At 40.0% G+C, this 22,739-nt stretch overlaps 1 protein-coding gene across 2 annotated transcripts in view; it reads right to left on the reverse strand.

The window, feature by feature from the left end:
• Positions 1-3,515: 3,515 nt before the first annotated feature.
• Positions 3,516-22,739, reverse strand: part of KCTD3 (potassium channel tetramerization domain containing 3) — a 57,370-nt gene continuing 38,146 nt past the window's right edge. For both annotated transcript variants that reach the window (XM_064276907.1, XM_064276906.1), the window contains exons 14-18: positions 20,825-20,980; positions 9,651-9,747; positions 6,446-6,630; positions 6,228-6,366; positions 3,516-5,185 (exon numbers count right to left, since the gene is read on the reverse strand). In XM_064276907.1, the coding sequence (XP_064132977.1) occupies positions 4,627-5,185; positions 6,228-6,366; positions 6,446-6,630; positions 9,651-9,747; positions 20,825-20,980 (1,136 nt within the window). In that variant the 3' untranslated portion in view covers positions 3,516-4,626. The remainder of the gene's footprint in view (positions 5,186-6,227; positions 6,367-6,445; positions 6,631-9,650; positions 9,748-20,824; positions 20,981-22,739) is intronic.

Below are 22,739 nucleotides of genomic sequence, written 5' to 3' on the forward strand. Positions count from 1 at the left end.
GTTCCTCATCTCTAAATTTTATCTGAGGAGCCCCAGTGCCACCGTGGTTATGCACTCAGCTGGCTGCTAACTGAAAGGCAGTTTGAACCTACTAGCCACTCTAGGAGAGAAAAATGTGTCAGTCTGCTTCCGTAGACTGTAGCCTTGGAAACTCTATGGGGCAGTTGTACGCTGTCCTATAGGGTCACTGACTAGACCGGTTTGGTGTAAATATAGCTACAAATAGAGACCGAGACACAGCTCTGCAATACACCCCTCTACTGCAAACAACTGCTCACTCCTTATTTTTGCCCCAGAATCACCAAGGGCAGATGATAATGCAACAGGACCAGTTTCCATGGTACAAACATTTCTGTCATCTGCTCTATTTGGATTGCCAAGTCATTCGTCAAAGTCCTACCACAAGACACTTTTTTTTTCCAAGTCATCACCGTAAAATTAAAGATATTTAAACTGGTTCATGGAAAATAACATAGAAAACTCCTCTTCTTCCTTCATTCTTAAAGGTCTCAGTGACCCTGGGGAGTTATTTTGAATCTGTCTGCATCATGCACAATGACATGACACTATTTTATGATTTCTAGGCAGAGCCAGGTGGATCTTCCCAAAGCTGAGTTGGCAAAAGCCTATGAAGTTAGGGATAACCTTAATTACTCTGCTTGAAAACTACAAATTACCCCACAGTCCAACAGGCAAAGGCTGTAAAGTTCTGGGGCTGTGACACTGCTTGTACATCCGTGGAAGACAGCTCCTTAGATGGACTGGCTCTCGGACAAATCTTGCCAGTCCTCAGTGTCTAAGCACAAGCCAGTACTCTGCCTAAGTTCCTCCCCCTTTTTGGAATTATTCTAAGCCAACAAATCTGAAGTAACTGTGTACATCTGGCAGTGAACGTACAAGTCTGAAAAAACAGATGTCTTTCTCGCCAAGTTTCATACTTTCTGAAATGGAAAAAATGGGATTGGCTACTTTAGCTTGCCGGGTTTTATTCCCACTTGCTGATCCTGGGCCCCGTAAGTTTAGCGCAAGCACAAACAGGGTTAAGGCCGAACTTTGCCTCCAGCAAGCTACTTAGGGTGCACAGGGAAGAAGTCAGTGCTCTTTTCCAACGTCTCGAACTTGCCCCCTCATCCTCGGCCTACTCTTCCGCAAACATCTATCTGTTAGTCACAGGAAGACTTAGGCAACTGCACTCATTTTCATTTTTGGAAAATTACTAGATAACCTTAATCACTGTTTATGAGTCAGAATGGACTCAACGGCAACGGGTTTGGTTTGGTCTTATAAAATTTTAAAAGAATACAAAAAGAACAAAATAGAGAACTGCTGGGGACTTTGTCTGAAATCATTCCCCACTTAATCACCCAGTTAGACAGTTAGTTAGTTACTACATGGACTTGTTTCACCTTTTACGTTTTGATCTCACAGCTCAGAATGGACAGGAGCCCTGGCTTCTGTCTCAAACACTGCCCTCCCCCAACCTGCCTAACCTTAACCAAGAGCAAACCCACTGCCATCGAGTTGATTCCAACTCACAGCGACCCTATAGGACAGAATAGAACTGCCTGACAGTTTCCAAGAAGCGCCTCGCGGATTCGAACTGCCAACCTCTTGGTTAGCAGCCGTAGCACTTAACCATTATGCCGCCAGGGTTTCCCAGCCTAACCTGACTTGTAGGTATTTCAGAGAAGACTACTAAGATTTTGGTTTGCTTCTTTAAGTGATCTTGTGTGCCAACCCTCCATCGCACAGACCACAGACCCACCCCTAGAGAGTGATTCAACTGGCCTGGGGCCAGGCTGGCACATCAGTGCTTTCAGCAGGTCCCAGGTGCTCCTGTGATAAGGCCCCGCGATGGAAAGCAAACCGGAAGGAGGACTACACAGTGGTCCAGCACTTCTCCCCTGCCAAGTCAACGAAAGCACTTCTCATGAATCCCTTTAAATCTGTTGTAAAGCTTCTCTGAGTCTTATCACTTGTACAGACCATACTCTCAACTCACTGTAAGAACTACCATGTTTTGTTGTTCCTAGTATTAACTGGTAACAGTACATAGTGATGTTTTTATAAGATCTACTAAGAACTGTGTCTCTAGATGACTTGTTATTTCCATTGCATGGAAAACCTAAGCATGAATCTCTTCTATCTAATACTGATCTAAACACTGTGTTGGGCATCAATCTAAAAGTAATTCAATCTGAAGAACCTGTTAAGAAAACATAGGCTGGGTGGAATAAGTTAGTAATAAGGAACTTAATTATGTCACATATGAATTTTAGTTTATTTCCAGTGCAAAACAGCGTGTCAAATAATCTAAGGATGGTTTGCTTAATAAGTATTTAAATGTGAAGCGAGTTTGACTTAATACATTTATGAAAAAATATTCTCAGGACTCTGAGTTGTATTACAATTTATAGACGAACAATGGTGACAAAAGGAAACCTACTTAATAGGGTGCTCTGGGTAATTTCTCAGCCTTCTGTGTACACTAGCATCAACTGTGGCTCTTTTCTCAAAATACATGAGTCTCCACCACCAGATTTAAGGGTTTGGAGTGGGGCCTGGGCCACTGTCATGTAATCTCAGGTGATTCTGATACACAGGTCTGACTGAGCAAGCCAGGAACAAGACTACAGGTTCCTGAAAGAGGCAGACCCGGGTTCCTAAGTGGCTCAGTAGTTAACCAGTCTGGGGTCTGGCTAAGTTATTATCCTCTCGGGGCCTCAGTGGTCTCACCTGTGAAACGAGGATGATGGTCTTACTGGTCTGATAATACTGAGGAGTCTTATTCTGAAATAAGTACAAAAATACCTGAAAGACTTATTTCGTTGCAATTATAATTCTGTTCTTGTTTCCCATCAACCACACAAAGCACAGAGATTCATTTCAAGTCCTTCTCTTCTTGTCACAACCACCCTAATGAGGCAGGAGTAAGAAACTTAAGCTTGGTGGGGACAGCCTGCTCAAGGTTACAAAGTGCCAGCATAGGCTCAGACTCCAACTCTAACATCAAGGTTCAAACTCCTCTAGGTGAGAGAAATAAACAAGATTTGACTTGTAGAATAATGCAATCCACAGTACACTGAGGTGCCTTTTTATAAGATTTTACTATATAATGGTTTTGTTTTATAGACTTTTACTCTAGGAAAGTCTATATTTTACTCTAGGAAAAGATGGGGTAAGTACTTTACTTTTTAAAATTTTCTTTCTTGCATACACAACCTTCACACAACTGTGACAATGAGGAAGATGAGTATAAGAAAGTCACAATTCTTTAGTTAGTAATTCTGAAATCGTGCTTTGCTGAACATTTTCCCACATGGTCATACAACTTAGTTTTCATAGATATTCAAGTTCTCCCTTCCCCCTCCCCTTTCATTATGGAAAGAAGCAATGAACAAAAATAAGCAGGTGCACTTTACAGAAGACGCCTGTCCCTCAAATAACAAAAACAAATTGTTTCAATTATTTTTATTTGAATTGATAAATAAATACAATTATTATGAAACCACTGGCAATACAGCAAACTTTAAACAATTTATTTCAACTTTACTCACTTATTTCTTAGAATGGGAATATACACATTATTCACCAATGAACGGTTAATGATTTAAATTTATAATTACCCTATTTGCAGAAACTTGACAATCATTCCAATTAAATGAGGGAAAAAAGTACAAATCTTTTGCCCTTACAGTTCAAAATATATTCAATATTTTTACAGCAGCCAAAACCATTAACCAAAAATTCAGAACTGTAGTCTCAAAAGCTTAACAAAGTGACCACATTCTAAGTTTAATTATTTTGGTTATTGACATGGAAAAAGAAAAAGATGCCAGACAGACTGGCCACTGATACAGCTTTCCACTCTGGGCACTAAAAGCTTTGCCCTCATTTATTACTTTTATTTCATCAGTTCAAACACAGACAATTGCTCCAACTTAAAAGAAAGTTCAAATGGACTTTTGGCATTTAATATTGGTGATGCTTGCTAAGACTTAAGAACTCCAACAATGAGAACCAGAAAATGACCCACAGTAAAACATACATATATCCTCAAGTGCTCCCTACACAGTGGAATCTGGTATGCAACATCAATAGTGTTTTCAATTATGTGATTTTTTTCACAAACATAGCACCTCATTCAAATATCTGGTAAACACTTTGCAAACACAACAAGGGCTGGGAGATCAAGTTCTGAAGAGAATTATGTGATTCACTCAGGACAACATTGCAATACAAGCCCCAGGCCTAATCACGACCAGGAGCCCAGTCTGGTGATTCCCGTGCCCTAAAAGGACACTCACATATACATATGGGCACCATCCTCTTACGATGAGGTACTTCGTTTCCACAACCAACAGACAGCAGCTAAATGTGGAAACAGACTCTCGCTTTACAAATGATTCTGTTAAAGGTGCTGTAAAACTAAAAAAAAAAAAAAAAGATTTCCAAAAACATTTAGTAGTAAGGTTATATTAGCTCCTTTACTTCTGGTAATTCTGTTATAAATGAAGTCCAATTTTAACCTGTAAGGTTTTGATGTAAAAACTAAGTTATCTGAGATCCAGGAAAGGTTAACTTTCATCTAAATTTCACAGAACAACTATTCATTTTGTTGAGTCTTCACAAGCTATACTCTTGACCTGAAGAATCACTCTTTTTGTGTCGAGGAGATGGTGTGGTCTTCGTAGGAGATGGGGACGCAGTACCAGGCGAGTCGGTCCCTCCATCAGAGGTACTTGGTGAGGACAGGTAGGGAACCTTCTTCCTCCCTAGGAACCCTCCCCCTTCAAATCCTCCTTTCTTCCTTAGCTCGACTCTATTTTCATTTTCATCTTCCGATGATCTTTTCTTGGATTCAGAAAAGCCTTCAGCTGTTTTATGAGCTTCCAATCCACTATCTGCTTCTTTCAAAGTTTTTATTTCTGCTCCAGGAGACTTTCTCTCAGATGCATTACATTCCCCTGTTGCCCGCTTCATTTCAGCTTGGATTGGACCCAAGCTACCATTTTCAGGGACAGCTCTTTCTACATTTCTGTTCACATTAATAGTCTGGAATTCTCGGTAACTGTGAAAGCTCTCCGTCCTCCTTGCCCTTGCCAACAGAGGACTCTCCCTGTAAGGCCTCACGGAACCATATGTAGCTGCTTCGTGGATGGCTTCGTGGTGCTGAAGCTGAAGGCTGAAATACATTTTTAAAAAGTTATAGTTCAGTTCTCTTTCTGGGGTTTTTCAGGTGCATATCTTAACAAATAAACTGCTGATACGAACACATTATGTAAGTATAAAGTATACTGTATCCATGTTTATATATATTTGGTTTTTTACAGGTTGGTATTACATACCATTTTACATATACAACACGCATTAAACTACCAATGCATAAAATACCACACACATATCCACAGTCATGCTGGATTTCTGAACAGCTGAAAAGCTGCGAAGAATCTTTGAAACCAATATGGAACCAATATGATTCAGCGTTTGGAAGTTTCTGTAAAATGGTTTAACTAACAAAGACACACTGTGTCATTTTATTAAAAGCACATAATGCCTAAATGTAAGATTAAAAAAAAAAAAACTTTTTTAAAGATTAGGCAAGATAATATAACCATTTTCATTAATGTGTCCCTGAGGCAATAGGGATAAAGGCTTTAGGAATGGTTCCTGTCTTGGGCTAACAGAAGGTCTGGGGAACATGGCCTCTGGGGTCTGCATCCCACTGCTCTCCTGCTCCCTCAGGGGTTCTTTGTTGTGTTCCCTGTCAGAGCAGTCAGAGGTTGTAGTTGGGCTCATAATTATCTTGTGACCTTGGTGTTCTTCATTCTCCTTTGTTCTGGGTGGGTTGAGACCAATTGATGCATCTTAGATGGCCGCTTGCTAGCGTTTAAGACCCCAGACGCCACTCTCCCAAGCAGAATGTTTTCTTAACAGATTTTATGATGCCAATTGTCCTGAGTGAATTCTTGATCACATAAAAGACATCCAAATTTGTACCACTTTGCAAATAAGTTAAAAGACAAAAAATTTTTTTCTATGAGAAGAACCACAAATATGCATGCAGATAAGAAATCTAGCAAGATTAAAAAACTGAACATCAGAATGAAGTCTGAATTAAAAATGTACCTCAAGAAATACGACTTTCAAGCAAAACTATTTCTCCCAATTTTTCCAAAAGTAATCAGTAATTCAACTTGTGCTGTAGTACTCTATTCCTGACCTACCTGGAATTGGACTCACGCAGACGGCTGTGCTGAACCACAGACGTGGCCGGGCTGATGTTGGGAGTGGCACAGCGAGAAGTACTCAGGTCACACTGATCCAGCAATTTGAGCAGCTCTTCTTCAGTTGGACCACCTACATCTTAGGAGAACAAGTGCTGTTAACTCACTTACGTCAAAAGCTTATTCGACAACAAACACCTCTGCAAGTGGCGACCTACCCTTATCTTCACTTCTGTTAACCATATCCATAGCAGTGGTCAGATCCCACATCTGAATGCTGCCGTTTGTGTGGCCTGTGAACAGATAGCGCCTCGGCCTGGAGCCCATCCTGCTGGAGCCTTCACACTCCCGCACCGTGAACGAGGAGATGGTAGTACAATCCACAGCCTGGATCTCACATATTCTGCAAAAGACATTGCAGAGTAGTAAGCCACGGGGAATGACATTTTTTATCTGTAGATTTAGATTTACAGATTTTTTTTTTTTTTACTAATTACGAGTCAGAATTAACCCGATGGCGGTGTGTTTGTTTTATTTGCAAAGTTACAGTTGAATACTGCACTTATCTAAAACTGAGACTTAAAGAGGTCAAAGCAAGTAAACAGGAAATAAAACTCGAGCCTTGTTTCTTCGAGTCTACACAAAACAGGCTCTTACAAAACAATGTATTATTAAATAACTGAAATAAGCCAACTAATTTAAGTCAAACTTGGACTTGAAAGAAAAACAGAAAGAGCCTTGATGGGAATGGGCAATTCTTCAAAAGGAAATTTGAAACCAAAAAGGAAGACTGAAACCAAGCAAACAGACATCACGCTAGAAGAGATCTTGAGAGGTCATTTACAATTTATGCATCAATTAAAAAAACCTGAAACCAAAAAGAATACACAATTGTATGGGGATGACCTAAATAGTATCCTCCCATAGGAAAACACTCTTAACTCTTCAAAGCATTTTTACAGTTATTTCACATGACTAATAAAAGAAAACTTGAGAAAGGACAATTGCTATTCATGTTAGACAAATGAGGAAACCAAGGGACTATGCTGGCAAATAATTTCCCCCAAGTGACAGAAGAACTGATACAACAGTACTTGACTGAATTATTTACCCCAGCCTACTTCAAAATAGAGCTGAGGAGGCTTATCTAAAAAACACGACATGCTGAGCCAACAAACAGTCAAAAAATAGAGGAGGAAGAGGAAATACAATCCATATAAATGTAGGATGCATAAGAGCAGAATACGAAGCTTAGCTGAGCATCCTACCAGGCAAGGCCAAAAGGAGGGAAACAAGTTTACTGAATGCCCACACAGGGTGACATGGGCTATCTAGTCTCATTCCTGATCTCAAGGGGAAAGCTTCAGTATTTCACCACTGAGGATGAGGTTCGCTACAATGGTTTCTGTAGGTATTATGTATCATATTAAATAATTTCCCCTTTATTTTAGTTCTCTATGATTTTTTTATTTACTCCAAAAAGCTGTTGGCTTCAGCCAAATGTTTTTTCTGTGTTGAGTGAGATTATCAAAATTTTCTCATTATTGTTAATGTAGTTAATCACAATGATTTTAGAATAATATCTGGGACATAATTAAAAAAAAAACTAAATCTATAATTCCTAATTATGGTTAAAAAAAATCAACATTCCTATCTGCACATAAACAAATGTATCAGTTTACTTTTTTTTCTCCTATAGGATAGATTCCTCAGAATTCCTTCTTCCTTTTTTTAAAACTTTCTTCACAGGTTTTCCTCCTCTTCACTTTCAATACAATGCTTTCATTTCACTTTTCGCCATTAAAAACTGTCTTTTAAAGAAAAAATTTGTTTCACATTAGCTTCATCAAGGGCTGATTTTCTATTTAATTCTACAATGGAATCTATGCTTGTTATTTTCATAACTATATAGGCTTTTCCTCTAGAATCACAACTTTAAAAATTATTAAATTTTTATCACGCAGAAACTATAGTTCATTACAATAAATTGCTATTATATGAAGTAACAGAAGGGGGGAGGACATTAGAATTGAACAAGGATCTGAGATATTGCATTGTTATAAAATGTTACATTATGACATCAGTTTTAATAAACATTTGGCAGCTTCCTCCCTTAATATGCATAAAATACTAAATTACAGTGATTTATAGTATTTCCTGAGATAATAATTTGGCCTCTAACTATATTACAGGCTCTTAATACATTTTCTTAAAAAAAAAAAAAAAGCTGTCAAAAAGATAGTACGCATACAAAAAGACCATTTTCTGAGGGGAATTCATTGATGACTACATGCAGTGAACTTTGATGGAAAGAAAGCTGATCACCTCTCAAAGAGCGTATTCATTCAAAGACTAAGCAGTAAGAGAGCAGAAGCTGAAGTAAAGGCGGCTGAAGGGTTATGGGAACAGAGGCAGCATTAACGACGTTAGGGTGAAAACCAGTAACCTTCCCAATGCCTATTAACAGGAGTTTTACATATTCACCAGTTTGGCAAAAAATTTTGTTTTGAAAGGGGAGAAATGTTAAAGTTCAACTGGTTTGAAGCTATAAAAAATATTTTAAAAGGGGTAAATTTCAGTCAAATGAAAAAAAAAAGAAACTAACATCTATTGAACATGTATCATACTCGGGGACTACGTAAGACATTTAACGTGTTTTTAACTCACTGTATCCTATGATGCTCTGCCAAGGCGGCTGAACCTTATTTTATAAATGAAGAAACTGGGGCTCAGGGAAACAACATAACCTAACCTGGCTTTACACAGCCAGCGAGAAGACGGATCAGAATTAGAACTGGCCCAACTGTACCTCATCGAATTCAGCATTCTCGTTCTGTTACACTGCTGTTGCTGTTGTCACGTACTGTCTGCTCACAGCAACCCTACAGGACAGAGCAGAATGGCCCCGTAGGGCTTCCTAGGCTATAATCTTAGCGGGAGGAGTCCTGGTGACGCAATGGTTAAGCGATCAGCTGCTAACCGAAAGGTTAGCAGTTCGAACCTCCCAGCTACCCTGAGGGAGAAAGACCTGGTGCTCTGCTTCCATAGAGACGTCAGCCTTGGAAGCTCTACGGGACAGCTCCACTCTGTCGTACAAGGGTGCATGCGTCAGAATCCATACGATGGCAGTGGCTTTTTTTCTGGGTAATCTTTAAGCTTAACCACTGCAGCATCAGGGCTCCTAACTCTCTATCATTAGTCCTTCCTAACTGCCCACAGCATCAGTGAAAATCTTAGTAAATCCCAGAGAATGACCACTAAACCTACTGGATTAATTTTAAGTTATAACGATCACAAGTTAATGAACAAACTTCTCTCTCAACGGTTTGTTCCCAGGCGGCTCTGACCCGTATGCCAAAGTATGCCACAGGATTCGTAAGACAAAGCGACTCCTAAACAGCTCTATCTTTACAGTAAAGTTACCTTTTCCCGGTAGACGAGAGTCGCACAAACAGTTTGTTAGTGATGGGAACAACTTTCTGGATAAACACCTGTTGGTCATCTCGCTCTCCAAAAGGCCCTTGATCAGAAAACAGAAAATGTCAAGAGATTAATTACAATTTAAATGTTTCATTAAAAAAAAAGGAACATTAAGACCAAAACCAAAAAGTTTTCATGCCTATCAATGTACCACTGCATTCCACATCAATATCACACACAAAATGCAAAGCGACGAGTACTTTAACTTGCATCAAAATTGTTTCTAAGAAATGTATAATGCTTCAACATGACATTTTAAGTACTAAGGCCGTAAAAGCCAAGGCAATAATTTGTTTAAGGTTATGTGTTAGCAGTACTAGAAACACACCTACTTAAATATAAGTTCTACAGTTACTATCTTCGGGGATGTGTTTAAGTTCTTTAGAACTCCAAAAGCTTCAGTCTTGATTTTACCTTTTTTTGAAAAGCCAATATGCAAAACTTTTATAAAAAATAAAGTAAAATTTCATTAAATGGAATTTAATTTTTTTTTAAGCATCCATTAATCCAGCACGTTCTTTTTTTTTTTTTTTTTTAAGATGCCAATCAAAAGGACACGACTTTATGTAGAGAAATTGGTAAGCCAAAAAAGAAACCTTAACAATACAAAATTCACTACTGAGTGAAACTGATTAAAACTCTGCAAGGTTTTCAATCTAAAAAGAAAGATTCAAATTTTTTTTCTTAAACTATCTTGTACTTGGCAAGGCAGGTAAATGGCCCATTACCTGTTAGATTTTGAACAACAACGTAGAGAAAAACTGTTTTTATGCAAAATTTAAACATTAAATCTAAACAGCAATTCCCTTTTCCCATTATCCTTATTAAAATATCAACTTATAAAAATTTCTATGAAAAAAAATTTGTACAAAAAACTTTTTAAGACCACATATTTGAAGTAATCTAATGTGAGCCATACCCAATTCATAAATGAAATGATAATATACACTCACATAGTGCTTAGAAACCCGGGTAGTACAGTGGGTAAGAGCTCTGGCTGCTACCCAAAAGGTCAGCAGTTCAAATACAACAGGCGCTACTTGGAAGCTCTATGGGACGGTTCTACTCTGTCCTATAGGGTCGCTATGAGTCAGAATCAACTCGAGAGCAACGGGTTTCGTTTTGGTTATATAGTGCTTACTGTGTGCCACAATAAATACTTTTCAAATATTAACTCGTTCTAACCATCATAACTCCCACGTGTCTGTCAGTTTGTTGTACTGTGGGGGCTTTGTGTGTTGCTGCGATGCTGGAAGCTATGCCACCGATATTCAGATACCACCAGGGTCATCCATGGAGGACAGGTTTCAGCTCAGCTTCCAGACTAAGACAGACTAGGAAGAAGGACCCAGCAGTCTACTTCTGAATAGCATTAGCCAGTGAAAACCTTATGAATAGCAGCAGAACACTGTCTGATATAGTGCTGCAAGATGAGCCCCCCAGGTTGGAAGGCACTCAAAACATGACTGGGGAAGGGCTGCCTCCTCAAAGTAGAGTCGACCTTAATGACGTGGATGGAGTCAAGTTTTCGGGACCTTCATTTGCTGATGTGGCACAACTCAAAATAAGAAGAAACAGATGCAAACATCCACTAATAATCGGAACCTGGAATGTACAAAGTATGAATCTAGGAAAATTGGAAATCGTCAAAAATGAAATGGAACGCATAAACATCGATATCCTAGGCATTAGTGAGCTGAAATGGACTGGTATTGGCCATTCTGAATTGGACAATCATATAGTCTCCTATGTTGGGAATGACAACTCGAAGAGGAGTGGTGTTGCATTCACGGTCAAAAAGAACATTTCAAGATCTATCCTGAAGTACAACACTGTCAGTGATAGGATAATATCTTTATGCCTACAAGGAAGACCAGTTAATACGACCATTATTCAAATTTACGCACCAACCACTAGGGCCAAAGATGAAGAAATAGAAGATTTTTATCAGCTGCTGCAGTCTGAAATTGATAGAACATGCAATCTGCAATCAAGATGCATTGATAATTACTGGAGATTGGAATGCCAAAGTTGGAAACAAAGAAGGATCAGTAGTTGGAAAATATGGCCTTGGTGACAGAAACAATCCTGGAGATCGAACGACAGAATTTTATAATACCAAGGACTTCTTCATTGCAAATACCTTCTTTCACCAACATAAATGGCGACTATACACATGGACCTCGCCAGATGGAACACACAGGAATCAATTTGACTACATCTGTGGAAAAAGACAATGGAAAAGCTCGATATCATCAGCCAGAACAAGGCCAGGGGCCGACTGTGGAAGAGACCGTCAATTGCTCATATGCAAGTTGAAGGTGAAACTGAAGAAAATCAGAGCAAGTCCACGAGAGCCAGAGTATGACCTTGAGTATATCCCACCTGAATTCAGAGACCATCTCAAGAATAGATTTGACGCACTGAACACTAGTGACTGAAGACCAGACGGGTTGTGGAATGACATCAGGGACATCATCCATGAAGAAAGCAAGAGGTCACTGAAAAGACAGGAAAGAAAGAAAAGACCAAGATGGATGTCAGAGAAGGCTCTGAAACGTGCTCTCAAACATTGAGCAACTAAAGCAAAAGGAAGAACTGATGAAGTAAAAGAACTGAAGATTTCCAAGGCAGCTTGAGAAGATAAAGTATTATAATGACATGTGCAAAAAGCTGGAGATACAAAACCAAAAAGGAAGAACACGCTCAGCATTTCTCAAACTGAAAGAACTGAGGAAAAATTCAAGGCTCGAGTTGCAATAGTGAAGGATTTCATGGGGAAAATATTAAACGACGCAGGAAGCATCAAAAGAAGATGGAAGGAATACACAGAGTCGTTATACAAAAAGGAATTAGTCGATACTCAACCATTTCAAGAGGTGGCAGATGATCAGGAACCGATGGTACTGAAGGAAGAAGTCCAAGCTGCTCTGAATGCATTGGTGAAAAACAAGCCTCCAGGAATTGACGGAATATCAATTAAGATGTTTCAACAAACAGATGCAGTGCTGGAGGTGCTCGCTCGTCTATGCCAAGAAATATGGAAGACAGCTTCCTGGCCAACTGACTGGAAGAGATCCATATTTATGCCTATTCCCAAGAAAGGTGATCCAACCGAATGTGGAAATTATAGAACAATATCATTAATATCACACACAAGCAAAATTTTGCTGAAGATCATTCATAAATGGCTGCAGCAGTATATCGACAGGGAAATGCCAGAAACTCAGGCTGGTCTCAGAAGAGGATGTGGAACCAGGGATATCATTGCTAATGTCAGATGGATCCTGGCTGAAAGCAGAGAATACCAGAAGGATGTTTACCTGTGTTTTATTGACTATGCAAAGGCATTCGACTGTGTGGATCATAACAAATTATGGATAACACTGCAAAGAATGGGAATTCCAGAACACTTAATTGTGCTCATGAGGAACCTTTTCATAGATCAAGAGGCAGTTGTTCGGACAGAACAAGGGGATACTGATTGGTTTCAAGTCAGGAAAGGTGTGCGTCAGGGTTGTATTCTTTCACCATACCTATTTAATCTGTATGCTGAGCAAATAATTCAAGAAGCTGGACTATATGAAGAAAAACGGGGCATCAGGATTGGAGGAAGACTCATTAACAACCTGTGTTATGCAGATGACACCACCCTGCTTGCTGAAAGTGAAGAGGACTTGAAGCACTTACTGATGAAGATCAAAGACCACAGCCTTGAGTGTGGATTGCACCTCAACATAAAAAGGAAACCAAAATCCTCATAACTGGACCAATGTGCAACATCATGATAAATGGAGAAAAGATTGAAGTTGTCAAGGATTTTCATTTTACTTGGATCCATAATCAACAGCCACGGAAGCAGCAGTCAAGAAATCAAACAACGCACTGCATTGGGTAAATCTGCTGCAAAGCAACTCTTTAAAGTGTTGAAAAGCAAAGTTGTCACCTTGAAGATTAAGGTGCACCTGATACAAGCCATGGTATTTTCAATAGCATCATATGCACATGAAAGCTAGACAATGAATAAGGAAGACAGAAGAAAAACTGACGCCTTTGAACTGTGGCATTGGCGAAGAACAGTGAATATACCATGGATTGGCAAAAGAACGAACAAATGTGTCTTGGAAGAAGTGCGGCCAGAATGCTCCTTGGAAGCAAGGATGGCGAGACTACATCTTATATACTTTGGACATATTGTAAGGAGGGATCAGTCCCTGGAGAGGGACGTGATGCTTGGCAAAGTACAGGGTCGGCGGAAGAGGAAGACCCTCAATGAGGTGGACTGACACCATGGCTACAATGAGCTCAAGCATAACAATGATCATAACGATGGTGCAGGACTGGGCAGTGTTCGTTCTGTTGTGCATAGGGTCGCTGAGAGTCGGAATTGACTCGAGGGCACCTAATAACAACAACAATCGTAAAAGGAGCCCTGGAGGGCAAATTTTTTAAGTCCCTGACTACTAACTGAAAGGTTGGCAGTTCAAACCCACCCAGCAGCTCTGCAAGGGAAAGACCTGGCAATCTGTTTTCACAGGGATGAGAGCCAGGGAAACCCTATGAGACAGTTCTACTGTCTTAGGAGGTCACTATGAGTCAAAATTGACTTGACAGCACATAATAACAACAATCATTAACCACCACCACCAATGGGCATTGGTGGCTCAGTGGTAGAAGTCTTGCCTTCCAAGCCAAGAAACCTGGGTTATTCCCAGTCAATGTACTTCCTACACAGACATCACCCATCTTATGTGGAGGTTTGTGTGTTGCTATGATGCTGAACACGTTTCTGAGGAGCTTCCAGACTAGAGAGGCCTTTACTTTCCATGAAAGCCCTGTGGATGACAAGGATCCAATCAGCAACTGATTGTGGGGATGGTACAGGGCTGAGCAGTATTCCATTCCTTCTGTCTGTGTCACCCTGAGTCAAGGGATGACTCAACAGAAGCTAACAGCAACAATCATCGTCATAAACACATAATGGAGGCACTATTATTATGTCCATTTTACAGACAAGAAAACTATGGCACCAAGAGATCAGTTAAGCAAGATCTCATAGGTCCTATGTGGTGGAACCGGAATTCCCAAAGCTGTCTGGCTCTTCACTACACTATGCAGTCACTCAATTACTGCACAAGTTCGGTATCTAATTCCACTGGAATGAAACGACTCTTCTCATTCAATAATCCATACACAAAGTCAAGCAGAAACACACAACTAGGAACGATAAGACTAAAACACAGTGAGGGACTATCTTCTTCCTCCTCTAACTTTACATTGTTTTGATATTCTCATCCAATAACCCATAAACAAAGTCAAAGCAGAGATAAGTAACACATAACTAGGAACGAAAAGACGAAAACACAGAACTATCTTCTTCCTCTCTCTAGCTTTACCCTGTTTTGACATTCCCCCATAACTTGCAGCCTTACACCTTACTTTATGAACCACTGCTTCCAAATATGTACTTCTCTAAATCATCTCCCCTTGCTGGTTTTCCTTCAGAACATGAAATATCCTCAGACCTTTTCTATCTTGAAGAAGAAGGAATCCAGAAAAGGACCTTTGAACTTCATTATCTTCTATTAGCCTCATTGCTTCTTTCTTTCATAACTTCCAATATTTTCATTACTCCATTACCCACCGTAATCTAGACTCTACCCTATCACCCTACTGAAACTGGGCTCTATTCTGTTCCACTGATCTATATGTCTATCTCATAGGTTATTTTTTTTTAAACAAAAACTATAGAGAGAAAATAACAACATTCCTGCTTCTTCTAAATATTTTACAGGTATTTTAAAGGGCTGTTTCTAAGTACCTTTTTATTCACATTATACATTTTCTCCTGAACAATCTCGTCTACTCCCAGTGTTTCAACTGCTTCTTCTATGCTGGTGACTCCTAAGTATAATTTCCAGTTGAGGTCTTTCTCCAGAGGTCCAGCCTCTGTATGCTAACACCTAATGGAATCCACAGACAACCTCGCTTAAAATACACAAATCTGAACTCATTCTCTTTTTCAAGCAAGCCCCTTCTACTTTTCTTTATTTAATGACATTTAGTTACTCCATTTTCCAACTCAGAGTCTGAAGGTCATTCTGGACTCTTTCCTCTTCCTTTTCGGCCACATCTAATCAATTACCATGCCCTCTGATTCCTAATGAATCCATTTCCTCCTCTCTAGGTAATTAATACATCCCTCCTTCTGGGCTTCCTTGCTTCACTGCTCCCTAAGTCTTCTTACATACTCATGAACGAATGAACTGTGTGTTTAATACAAATCAAACATAATTCACAAAACTCTTCAAAACCTTCCCTATTATGAGATAAAATCTGAACTCCTTAGTCTGGTCTATAGAGGCCTATCTATCCTGTCTCATGTCCTACGAGTCTCACCCATAAACCCTATGATTCACCAATTAATGACCTTTCAAAATTTTCCAAGTTAGCCAGGTTCTCTTTGCATCTAATCTTTTCAACACGCTGTTTTTTTCTTCCAGAAAATACCCCAACCTAGGAGTTTCATAGCCACTATACTCCTACTCATCCTTCATGTGTCAGTTCAAACATTACTACCTTTATGAAGCACCATGTTTGAATGTTTCCTTAAATATTAAGTGGGGGATAGTATCTACTCATATAATTGTCAAGAAGATTAAATGAGGGTGTACTTACAACAGCTATCAGAGAGTTGACACTATGTCCCTGCGTGCTTTCTGCCCTACATCTTCTGTCCAAGATACAATTGCTTCCTTTTTATTCCCACCACTCATGATACTATTATTCAAATATGAGCAGGGTCACCCACGGCAGGCAGGTTTCAGCTGAGCTTCCAGACTAAAATAGACTAGAAAGAAGAACCTGGTGGTCTACTTCTGAAAAAGTTACCCAGTGAAATCTTTATGAGCAACAGCAGAACACTGTCTGATACAGTGCCTGAAGATGAGCCCCTCAGGTTGGAGGGCAGTCAAAATACAACTGGGGAAGAGCTGCCTCCTCAAAGTAGAGTCAGCCTTAATGAAATGGATGGAGTCAAGCTTTCAGGACCTTAAACTGCTGGCACAATTCAAAATTGAGAAGTAACAGCTGCAAACAACCACTAATGACCTGAATATGCAACGTATGAAGCATGACTCTAGGAAAATCAGAAGTCGTCAAAAATGAAATGTAATACATAAACATTGACACCCTAGGCATTAGTGAGCTGAAATGGACTGGTATTAGCCATTTTCAATCAGTCATATTATGGTCTACTATGCCGGGAATGACAACTTGAAGAGGGATGGCGTTACATTCATTGTCAAAAAGAACATTTCGAGATCTATCCTGAAGTAAAATGCTGTCAGTGATAGGATGATATCCATAAGCCTATAAGGAAAACCAGTTAAAACGACTATTATTCAAATTTATACATCAACCACTAAGGTCAAAGGCAAAGAAACTGAAGATTTTTACCAACTTCTGCAGTCTGAAATTGATCAAACATGCAATCAGGATGAATTGATAATTACTAGTTGACTGGAATGCGAGAGTCAGAAACGAAGAAGGAAAAGCAGTTGGAAAGTATGGCCTTAGTGATAGAAAGGATGCTGGCAACTACATGATAGAATTTTGCAGGACAAACGACTTCTTCATTGCAAATACCTTTTTTCAACAACATAAAGAGCAACAATGCATGTGGATCTCACCAGCCAGAACACACAGGAATCAAACTGACTACATCTGTGGAAAGAGACAATGGGAAAGCTTCATATCATCAGTCAGAAAAAGGCCAGCCGACTGTGGAACAGAACATCAATTGCTCATATGCAAGTTCAAATTGAAGCTGAAGAAAATCAGAACAAGGCCACGAGAGCTAAAGTATGACCTTCGATTTAGAGACCATCTCAAGAACAGGTGTGACACACTGGAACTAATGATCGAAGACCAGACAAGTTGTGGAATGACATCAAGGACATCATAAATGAAGAAAGCAAAAGGTCATTAAAAAAAAACAAGAAAGAAAGACCAAGATGAATGGCAGAAGAGAGTTTGAAACTTGCTCTTGAACATCAAGTAGCTAAAGCTAAAGGGAGGAACGGTGATGTAAAAGAAATGAACGGCAAAATCCAAAGGGCAGCTAGAGAAGACAAAATAAAGTATTATAATGACAATGACATGTGCAAAGACTTGGGGTTACACACCAAAAGGGAAAAACACGCTTGACATTTCTCAAGCTGAAAGAACTGAAGAAAAAATTGAAGCCTCAAGTTACAATACTGAAGGATTCTGTGTGGAAAATACTAAAACAATGCAGTAGTGTCTAAAGAAAATGGAAGAAATACACAGAGTCACTGTACCAAAAAGAACTGTTGACATTCAGTCATTTCAGAAGGTAGCATATGCTCAAGAACTGATGGCACTGAAAAAGCCCAAGCTGCACTAAAGACCGTGGCGAAAACCAAAGCTCTTGGAATTGATGGAATACCAATTGAGATGTTTCAAAAAACAGACGCAGTGCTGGAAGTGCTCATTCTTACATGCAAAGAAATTTGGAGGACAGCTACCTGGCCAATCGACAGGAAGAGATCCATATTTACGCCTATTCCAAAGTAAGGCAATCCCACTGAATGCAGGCACTACCAAACGATATCATTAATTTCACATGGAAGTAAAATTTTGCTGAAGATCATTTAAAAGTGACTGCAGCAGTGTATTGACAAGGAACCGCCAGAAATTAAAGCCGGATTCAGACCAGGATGTGGAACAAGGGATATCACTGCTTATGTCAGATGGATCCCGGCTGAAAGTAGAAAATACCGGAAAGATGTTTACCTCTGTTTTATTGCCAATGCAAAAGCATTTGACTGCATGGATCATAACATATTATGGATAACATTATGAAGAATGGGAATTCCAGAACAGTTAGTTGTGCTTGAGGAACCTGTACATAGATCAAGAGGCAGTCATTCAAACAGAACAAGGTGATACTAGGTAGTTTAAAGGCGGGAAAGGTGTGTGTCAGGGCTGTATCCTTTCACCATACTTATTCAATCTGTATGCTGGGCAAATAATCCAAGAAGCTGGACTATCTGAAGAAGAATGGGGCCTCAGGATTGGAGGAAGACCCATTAACGATCGGCGTTATGCAGATGACACAACCTTGCTTGCTCAAAGTGAAGCAGTCTTGGAGATCAAAGACTATAGCCTTCAGTATGGATTATAACTCAACATAAAGAAAACAAAAGTCCTCACAACTGGACCAGGAAGCAACATCACAATAAATGGAGAAAAGACCGAAGTTGTCAAGGATTTCATTTGACTTGGATCCGTAATCAATGCCCATGGAAACAGCAGTCAAGAAATCAAATGATGCACGCATTGGGCAATCTGTGGCAAAAGGCTTCTTTAAAGTGTTAAAAAGCAAAGATGTCACTTCAAGGTCTAAGATGCGTCTGACCCAAGCCACGGTGCTTTCAATCCCCTTATAAGCATGTGAAAGCTGAACCATGAATAAGGAAGACAGCAGAATTCATGCCTTCGAGTTATGGTGTTGGCAGAGAATATTGAATATACCATAGACTGCCAGGAGAACAAAAGATCTGTCTTGGAAGAAGTTCAGCCAGAATGCTCCTCAGGAGCAAGGATGGCGAGACTCTGTCTCACATACTTCTGACATGCTATCAGGAGGGACCAGTCCCTGGAGAAGGACATCATGCTTGGTAGAGGGTCAGCAAAAAAAGAGGAAGACCCTCAACGAGATGATTGACACAGTGACTGCAACGATGGGCTCAAGTATAACAACGATTGAAACAATGGCACAGGACCGGGCAGTGTTTCGCTCTGTGGTACACAGGGTCGTGATGAGTCAGAACTGACTCAGTGGCACCTAACAACAACGCGTTATACTCTAAGTTGATGCTAGCTATATTTTAATTTATAACTCCCGTCACGGGAGTACTCAATAAACATTTGTGAATAAATACAAATCAAACTTCAGGTTCTCAGCATCAGGTAGGGAACTGGGATGACAGAGCAAATGTTAAAACTGACAACACTGAGCATTTTTTCTAAAAACACTAAGACTGATAGTAAAATTCTCATCAGTAGCTTATGTTTTCTAAAGACACTACTTTGAAACCTTCACTACCAAGGCTTGTTCTAAATGTGTATAAATGCAATCATTTCACGCAAATCAATTCTAATGTGTCTTTTCTACTTCCTATCAGTGCTCTAATTTCTGTTCTAAAAAACGATCAGAAAGGTACATTAGTGACCTAATAGTCCCTACAGAACTACTACAAGAACGCAGATATACAACTGTACATACAACATAAATTCTTTCAAATGGGACCTTGGGGAGAACGTTTCCATGACAACAGCGTGTGAGTGTGCGCGAGTGTGGGCACAGTGCAGGTACACGTGTGTCAGGTGTATGGGAAGACCAGTCTGAGTTTATATATAACTTTTGCTGAAATCAGAGTATCAGCAGAGACGTACCAAGTTGTTTCATGATGGATCATTATCACCAATGCCAACATAATTCGACTGACAACGACCCTACAGGACAGAGTGGAGCTGCCCCCAGGGTTCCCAAGGAGTGGCTGGTGCACTGATCAGCTGATCTTCTGGTTAGCGGCCAAGCCCTTAGCCACCGCACCACCGGAGCTCCTTGTTTGAATTAGAAAATGGTAACTACTGTTGTTGAGTGCCATGGAGTCGATACCGTCTCACAGAGACCCTACGTGACCGAGCAGAACTGTCCCCACAGGGTTTTACAGGCTGTAATCTTTACATAAGGAGCAGATTGCCTGGTCTTTCTTCCATGGAACTGCTGGGTGTCTTCAAATCTCCGATCTCTCAGTTAGTAGCTGAGCACATAACCATTGTGCAGCAGGGCTCCTCAGAAAATGAAAATTAGAAATTTGCTCTCGTTACTTCTTTCTTGTCTCATTACTTCTTATACAATAAAATATGAATTCACAGAACTTGGTCAGAAACACCATTAAATTTGTTTTAAACAAATTTCAAAATTAAGATGAAAAATTTCTTTCCCACTTTTAGGTTTCTACTAGAGTTAGTGTCTTCTGCATCGCCCACAGAGTATTTGAAAATGCTCCAAATAATCTACCTACCTATGTCGTTTCCAGAGGAGTAGCTCCCGTGGCTTTCCGACTCCTCCAGAGACAGTATCTTGAACGAAGCTAAAGGAGTAGAACCTGGCTGAGTAGAGATCATCCCTCTGAACCGTGTCACTGTCCAAGTACGAACGTGGTTATTATCCGCACAAACTAGGAAAGAGAGCACAAGAGATGTTAAATATAGGCTGTAAGTGCATCACCAAAGTCACTTTCACGAACGGATTTTAACTTTTTTTTTTACTGTGATCTACATTAAATAGATCATAGCACATATTGAACGGCAAATGATGCAGTTATCTTAAAATCACAATTACTGTGGTACCTAGGCAACAAACCCCCACATGTCTATCACTTTGTCACACTGTGGGGGCTTGTGCTGTGATGCTGGAAGCTATGCTACCAGTATTCAAACACCAGCAGGGTCACCCATGGAGGACAGGTTTCAATTGAGCTTTCAGACTAAGACAGACTAGGAAGAAGGACCCAGTGGTCTAGTTCTGAAAAGAACTAGCCAGTGAAAACCTTACAGAGAGCAGCAGAGCACTGTCTGACATAGTGCTGGAAGATGAGCACCCAGGCTGGAAGGCACTCAAAAGACGACTGGGGAAGAGCTGCCTCCTCAAAACAGAGCCAACCTTAATGACGTGGATGGAGTCAAGCTTTTGGGACCTTCATTTGCTGATGTGGTACGACTCAAAATGAGAAGCAGCAGCTGCAAACATCCATTAATAATCGGAACCTGGAATGTGCGAAGTATGAATCTAGGAAAATAGGACATCATCAAAAATGAAATGGAACGCATAAACATTGATAACCTAAGCATTAGTGAGCTGAAATGGACTGGTACTGGCCATCCTAAATTGGACAATCACATGGTCTACTATGCCAGGAATGACAACTTGAAGACAAATGGCATTGTATTCATTGTCAAAAAGAACATTTCAAGATCTATCCTAAAGTACAACACTGTCAGTGATAGGATAATATCTATAAGCCTACAAGGAAGACCAGTTACACCACTATGCAAATTTACGTACCAATCACTAAGGCCAAAGATGAAGAAATAGAAGATTTTTACCAACTTCTGCAGTCTGAAATTGATCAAACATGCCATCAGGATGCACTAGTAATTACTGATGATTAGACTGTAAAAGCTGAGAAACAAAGCAGGATTAGTAGTCGGAAAATATGGCCTTGGTGACAGAAATAATGCTGGAGATCGCATGATAGAATTTTGCAAGACCAATGACTTCTTCACTGCAAATACCTTTTTTCAACAACATAAACGGTGGATGCATGTGGATCTCACTAGATGGAATATACAGGATCAAACTGACATCTGTGGAAAGAGACGATGAAAAAGCTCGATATCATCAGTCAGAATAAGACCAGGGGCCGACTGTGGAAAAGACCATCAACTGCTCATATGCAAGTTCAAGCTGAAACTGAAGAAAATCAGAGCAAGGCCACAAGAGCCAAAGGATGACCCTGAATATATGTGATTAACAACCTGAGTTATGCAGATGACACAATCTTCCTTGCTGAAAGTGAAGAGGAGTTGAAGCACTTACTGATGAACATCAAAGACCACAGCCTTCAGTATGGATTACACCTCAACATGAAGAAAGCAAAAATCCTCACAACTGGACCAATAAGCCACATCATGATGAATGGAGGAAAGACTGAAGTTGTCAAGGATTTCATTTTACTTAGATCCACAATCAACACCCATGGAAGCAGCAGTCAAGAAATCAAAAGATGCATTGCACTGGGCAAACTGGCTGCAAAAGACCTCTTCCAAGTGTTGAAAAACAAAGACATCACTTTGAAGAGTAAGGTGTGCCTGACCCAAGCTGTGGTGTTTTTAATCGCCTCACGTGTGCAAAAGCTGGCAATGAGTAAGGAAGAC

The sequence above is a fragment of the Loxodonta africana genome, chromosome 25 (genome assembly GCF_030014295.1).
Source record: "Loxodonta africana isolate mLoxAfr1 chromosome 25, mLoxAfr1.hap2, whole genome shotgun sequence".
Classification (NCBI taxonomy): domain Eukaryota; kingdom Metazoa; phylum Chordata; class Mammalia; order Proboscidea; family Elephantidae; genus Loxodonta; species Loxodonta africana.